Source organism: Quercus suber, unplaced genomic scaffold (genome assembly GCF_002906115.3).
Source record: "Quercus suber isolate HL8 unplaced genomic scaffold, Cork oak 2.0 scaffold_419, whole genome shotgun sequence".
In the NCBI taxonomy this organism is placed as follows: domain Eukaryota; kingdom Viridiplantae; phylum Streptophyta; class Magnoliopsida; order Fagales; family Fagaceae; genus Quercus; species Quercus suber.
This window is the reverse complement of record NW_027069870.1, coordinates 225,647-231,896: the sequence shown is the minus strand read 5'-3', so window position 1 is coordinate 231,896 and position 6,250 is coordinate 225,647. Positions and strand designations below refer to the sequence as shown.

General features: G+C 34.6%; 1 protein-coding gene across 1 annotated transcript; it reads right to left on the bottom strand.

Annotated features, from left to right (window-relative positions):
* Nucleotides 1-2,192: 2,192 nt before the first annotated feature.
* Nucleotides 2,193-5,483, bottom strand: LOC136062482 (cysteine-rich receptor-like protein kinase 3). Its single transcript, XM_065761566.1, has 7 exons — nucleotides 4,589-5,483; nucleotides 3,858-3,968; nucleotides 3,631-3,770; nucleotides 3,326-3,536; nucleotides 2,999-3,233; nucleotides 2,684-2,825; nucleotides 2,193-2,586 (listed from the first exon to the last, which is right to left on the bottom strand). The coding sequence occupies exons 1-7, from the start codon at nucleotides 5,358-5,360 to the stop codon at nucleotides 2,257-2,259; spliced, it is 1,941 nt and encodes a 646-aa protein (XP_065617638.1). The 5' UTR covers nucleotides 5,361-5,483; the 3' UTR covers nucleotides 2,193-2,256.
* Between the last annotated feature and the right edge of the window lie 767 nt (nucleotides 5,484-6,250).

The following is a 6,250-nucleotide window of genomic DNA, read 5'->3' as shown; positions in this document are numbered from 1 at the left end:
AAAGAGATATCAGTTCTCTTCACGCAACATTAAAAAAAAAAAAAAGCAAAGATCGATCTACGAGGAAATTTGCTTTTAAAAATACACAAGTAGTTCGAGCTATTAGTGTGGTTGACATTCAACTCCAATTATCGATTACTACTTTTTTTATTTTTCAAATAGCTATTAGAAATGTTAGTCATTATGTTTCGCGTCGAAAATGTAGGATCTAAGTCTAACCGAGGTTGCTATGATTTTATTATTGTGGTGGCTTTGAATGGAAAAGACCAAACGAATTTAGAGCAAACACTGGTCCCACCAAAGACACAACTTGTATAGCCATGCACCAACCAGTAATGCGAGGGACACACCTATTCCGCAACTTCACCCTCATGTGAAAATGAGGATTTATGCATTTAAAATATGATGTATTGTTCTCATTTTCACATCCAAAAACACGTCATATTTATGTGATAATTTTTGATTGAATTTCTGCACTTTCACATGAGTTCACTAATTTCAGTTTAGCTTTTAACTTTTAGTTTTTTAGTTTTTATATACAGCTTTTTAAAACCTCACTTTTTCCTACTTTTTCAAGGTATAAATATACCTTAACACACTTACAACAAAATGTTTTTAACAAAAAGTTAAATAAGCTATTCTCAAATGAACACACGTTACAAATACTGAAATCCGATGAAGAGTTGACACATAAACAAAGTATGAGTTTTTTTTTAAGGAGCAATGTGTCAATTTATGTATGTGAAGGAGTGTCTCGTTAGCATTACTAATTGACTGACCTCTCAGCTGTCCAATAGAGACCACTTAAAAAGAAGTTAAGATGAAGTCTTACTTTTACGACCAATAATGTGAGTGTATATACGCAACCTAAATTTAATATCTATGTTAAAGTGGTCGGTGTTTAACATCTTATCAAAGATCAATAAGAACCCAGGCTAGGAGAAGGTCTGAAATTTTGATCCATGTTATTTGTGAAAAGAGAAAGGCGAAATGAGCATGAGCCATGAAGGCATACTCGAGTATATATGGCAATTTTAAAGACCATGCTATGGATTATGGGAAAAAAAAAAAAAAAAAAGAGTTACCCAAAGGGGTTGAAACATAGGAGAGAATATACCAAAGTTAGTAACGCTAGGTTGGAAGAAGTAATATGGGAGATGTTTAGAAATAATTTTTTAATTTTAAAAAAATTTGCAAAACATTGTCATGTTAGAGCATTATAAGAAATAATATCGACATTTTTAAATAGTTATGATAAGATTTGAACTATGATATCCACTTCATGACAATTGCATGTTCTTATCATAAGGTTAAGATACCAATTGGCTCTTCATATAGACAAGATAATTTTTGTACATATTGAATAAAAATCTAATAATAAATATATATTGCATCTAGGAGCCTACGTTGGTTATAATGAAAGCTAACATCATAGTAATACAAGAATTAAAAGTTAGGATGAAGATTGGACAAAAGAGAAATACAGACCATCTCATAGAAGAGGAAGTGTGAATGGCATTAAACAGTTGAATCCAAGGCGTCATATCCATGAAGTTCTATGTTTTCTTAATATTTCAATAACGTGAGATTTTCTAATTTTCTTGTATATGCATTGTAAAAGAGTATTAAGCAGCTCTTTTCATGTAGGATGTGGCATTTAACTCTACCCATATTGTTAGAATATCAAGAAAATAGACAACAATGTAATTCTATAGCCCTGGATCACTTTTTATCCTATATATGAATTATGATCTTCACTAGGCTCACCAAGGACTATTACCTGACCTAGTCACTTGAGCCATATGAGCTCAGAATAATGTTGCCTCTTTGAGCAAGGATCTCCTCTGTACTAATTCAAGAAGGAACACACTGGAAAGCTGGGAGTTTCAAGTTGGCAACAGCAACACCTGGTGACATGGGTTCCCATGAAAAAGTGCATAAAATAAATGTTCATCTAGGATCCATCAAGCTTTCTGTCATGCTGTTCCCTGAAGTCTGGGTGTCCGACTCGAGCTGAAAATTATAAGCTCTAAGTGGAACAATTTGGTTAGCTTCTCTAATGCTAGAATTAAGAAATGGTGGCTGTGTTGGTTGAGGAATGTCTTGATTATAAGTTAGCATTTTCACAACTACTGGCATTGATGGCCTCAGTTCTGCAGATGCTTGTACACAAAGTAAGCCTATTAGGAGTTTCAAGTTGGCAACAGCAACACCTGGTGACATGGGTTCCCATGAAAAAGTGCATAAAATAAATGTTCATCTAGGATCCATCAAGCTTTCTGTCATGCTGTTCCCTGAAGTCTGGGTGTCCGACTCGAGCTGAAAATTATAAGCTCTAAGTGGAACAATTTGGTTAGCTTCTCTAATGCTAGAATTAAGAAATGGTGGCTGTGTTGGTTGAGGAATGTCTTGATTATAAGTTAGCATTTTCACAACTACTGGCATTGATGGCCTCAGTTCTGCAGATGCTTGTACACAAAGTAAGCCTATTTGAAGTAATCGAAATGCTTCCACTTCTTGAAAATTAGCCTCTAATTTTGGGTCAACTGCTTCACATGGCCTACCCGCCTCATAAAGATTCCAAACCTTTAAAAAAAAGGCTTGGTCAACATTTTAGACTTATAAGAAGAATTATTTGTCACTAAAACATACATTGGCTAATAGGCCAGGTAAAAACATTTACCATTTGTAGGATAGAAGAATTTTCAGAATATGAATTATTTCTCTTTCCACATACAACTTCAAGCACAAGAACTCCAAAACTGTAAACATCTACCTTCTCAGTCAACTTGCCACGAACAACATATTCTGGAGCCATGTAACCCCTAAAGAACACAAATATGGACAATTCTTATCTTGAAAATGAATATGTAATCGAAGATAATAGGCTCAAATATTTCTAACATGGAATTTTTTCAATGTGGAGGTGACATTAATCACAGAACGATAATCTTTATTATGGACAAAAGAAGATAATATAGAAGGTATATGCACTTACAATGTGCCAGCAATTGCAGTGCTGATGTGAGTCTTATCTTCTGGAAATAATCTAGCAAGTCCAAAATCTGCAATCTTTGGCATAAGGTCCTCATTGAGGAGAATATTGCTTAATTTTATGTCTCTATGAATTATTCTCAATATTGATTCCTCATGAAGGTAGGCCAAGCCCTCAGCTGTACCCAATATGATTTTGTACCTCACATCCCACCTTAGCAGCTGAAGATTCTTTTTAACTGAATCAAATCAGAAGCGGGCACAAGTAAATGAACTGAATAAGAGAGCAATATTCTAAAGTGAATAAGAGTTCAAGACTAGAATGTGGAACCAGAAAAGTAATCATGAAGGCTTTGATTTGGCACATATTCATAAACAAGAAGGCTTTCAGGGCCTGTAATGCTGCATCCCAATAGTTTTACTAGATTTTTGTGATGGATGTCACTGATCAAATTGACTTCATTAAAGAAATGATCCACCCATTGTACACTATTGACGAAGAGCCTCTTAACAGCAACAACCCTCCCATCCGGTAAAACTCCCTGATATAAAACAAAGAAATCTACCTACTTAATTTAATGTGCAAAAAACTCAGTACCTCAAATGACAAATATAGATAATGAAACCTGAATTTACCTTGTAAACTGAACCAGAACCTCCTTGTCCCAGCTTACTGGAACTATGAAAGAAATTTGTGGCCCTTTCTAGAATTTCATATGAAAAATTAAGTTTGGACTTGTATAAGGTGGCCAAGAGATCACCTACTAGCTTTCTCTCTGAAACAAAGGCCAAGAAAATAAGCTAACTATTAACTCAATACGTCACATACAATATTTCAAAATCTAAATATAAACCATAGGTACCTCTCCTCTTCTTCAATATTTTCTTCCTCACAATAAAAACAACAGTTGTTACAACCAAAACAAGAGCCAAAGCAGAACTTGTTGCAGCCAAAGTAATAGCTAAGAGGTATCCTAACCAAGAAAAACATATTAATCATTATAAAGCATATATATGAAGTAAATGTTTAAAGCACTTATTAGATGAAACAAAGTACCACGGATATTGTAGGGGTTGTTAGCACAATGAACAAAATTGTGAAGGACTTTTATACAAGCACTCTCTTTATAAGTAAATGTCAAATTCTCACCCAAAAAAAAAAAAGATGTTTTATTTGTCATTTACGAAAATGCAAATTCTTACTTATGTTTCCTGTCTAAGCATCATATTATAAATGGATCCACTACAGCTTTTTTCTGTAGTCATACCAATTAGTAAATTATTTATGAATCCCAAAGCCCAAGCAATCTAAAATCTAAGCTCTTAAAAAGTACACCTAAGATAACAAAAGAACCAGAAACAAAACTTTACTAATTATCCTTTTGATGGCATAAAAGATTTAGATTATATAAGGCCTCTTCTCCAAAAAAAAAAAGATTATATATGGCCAATTCCAATTCCACTTTCACCTATGGGCTCTGGCTAAGTCAAGCAAGGAGGAAATCTTCAAACTAAATAATTGGTGTAGTCAAAGACTAATTGCCTCAATGAGGTAAAGAAGAAAAAAACTATAAATCTTTACCAAAAAACTCACCTTGATGAATATTATTTCCTCCCACTGTATTACTTGCATTATAATAAAACTTTTGAGTGGAATACCTCATGTAACACCCAGCATTCAAGACTCTTCCTTCTTCCTTTGGAGTACATGAACTGATGTTATAGAAAGCATTGGCCAAGCACCTCTCACAACCAGTCCTACTCACTAATTCCCAACACTGAGCCAATCCATAAACCGTTATATTTCCTTTATTCACGAACCCCACAAAGAAATTATCATTCTTAGGCGCTTCCACACTCAGATTCCTCACCAACTCTTCTACATTAGCTCCAAAAACACTATGGTTCCCCACAAAATCTTCTGTCCCACACACGGTTGTGTCTTGTGAATCCAAAGTATCATTGAAGAAATTGTAGTCATCGTACCTGAGATAACACCCGTCCATGAAAAGCCTGCCTCCACGAATGGCCCTTACGAATGGATAGCAGTATTGTATCCGGGTCTTGCTCTGTGCAAAACAGAGATCACAGTCTGTCTGAGAGAGATCTTTCATGCACTCACCAAAGGTGTAAACTGTGGTATTACCAGTCCCATTCATGACAGCTGCGTATCTTTGTGTGACAACCAATGGGGTCGTAGTGTCCATGGTTGCCAAGAAGTTTGCTATGAAAGTTTGACGCTCAGACAAGGCTGCTGATTTGTTTGTACATATAAGAGCAGCCTCTGTGGCTCTTGGGTCAGAAAGAGAACTATATACAAAGAAAGATAACAAGAAAAGAAGAAGAACAAAGATTGAGTAATACATCAAACCGAAAAAAGAGCAAGAGTTGGATATGTAATCGTTGAGAACAGAGCAACTCTGACTTCTGATTGATGGAAAGTGATCTGAATTGATACTTGATTGGCTTATTGTATAAAGAAACTATGCAAAGAGATATCAGTTCTCTTCACGCAACATTAAAAAAAAAAAAAAGCAAAGATCGATCTACGAGGAAATTTGCTTTTAAAAATACACAAGTAGTTCGAGCTATTAGTGTGGTTGACATTCAACTCCAATTATCGATTACTACTTTTTTTATTTTTCAAATAGCTATTAGAAATGTTAGTCATTATGTTTCGCGTCGAAAATGTAGGATCTAAGTCTAACCGAGGTTGCTATGATTTTATTATTGTGGTGGCTTTGAATGGAAAAGACCAAACGAATTTAGAGCAAACACTGGTCCCACCAAAGACACAACTTGTATAGCCATGCACCAACCAGTAATGCGAGGGACACACCTATTCCGCAACTTCACCCTCATGTGAAAATGAGGATTTATGCATTTAAAATATGATGTATTGTTCTCATTTTCACATCCAAAAACACGTCATATTTATGTGATAATTTTTGATTGAATTTCTGCACTTTCACATGAGTTCACTAATTTCAGTTTAGCTTTTAACTTTTAGTTTTTTAGTTTTTATATACAGCTTTTTAAAACCTCACTTTTTCCTACTTTTTCAAGGTATAAATATACCTTAACACACTTACAACAAAATGTTTTTAACAAAAAGTTAAATAAGCTATTCTCAAATGAACACACGTTACAAATACTGAAATCCGATGAAGAGTTGACACATAAACAAAGTATGAGTTTTTTTTTAAGGAGCAATGTGTCAATTTATGTATGTGAAGGAGTGTCTCGTTAGCATTAC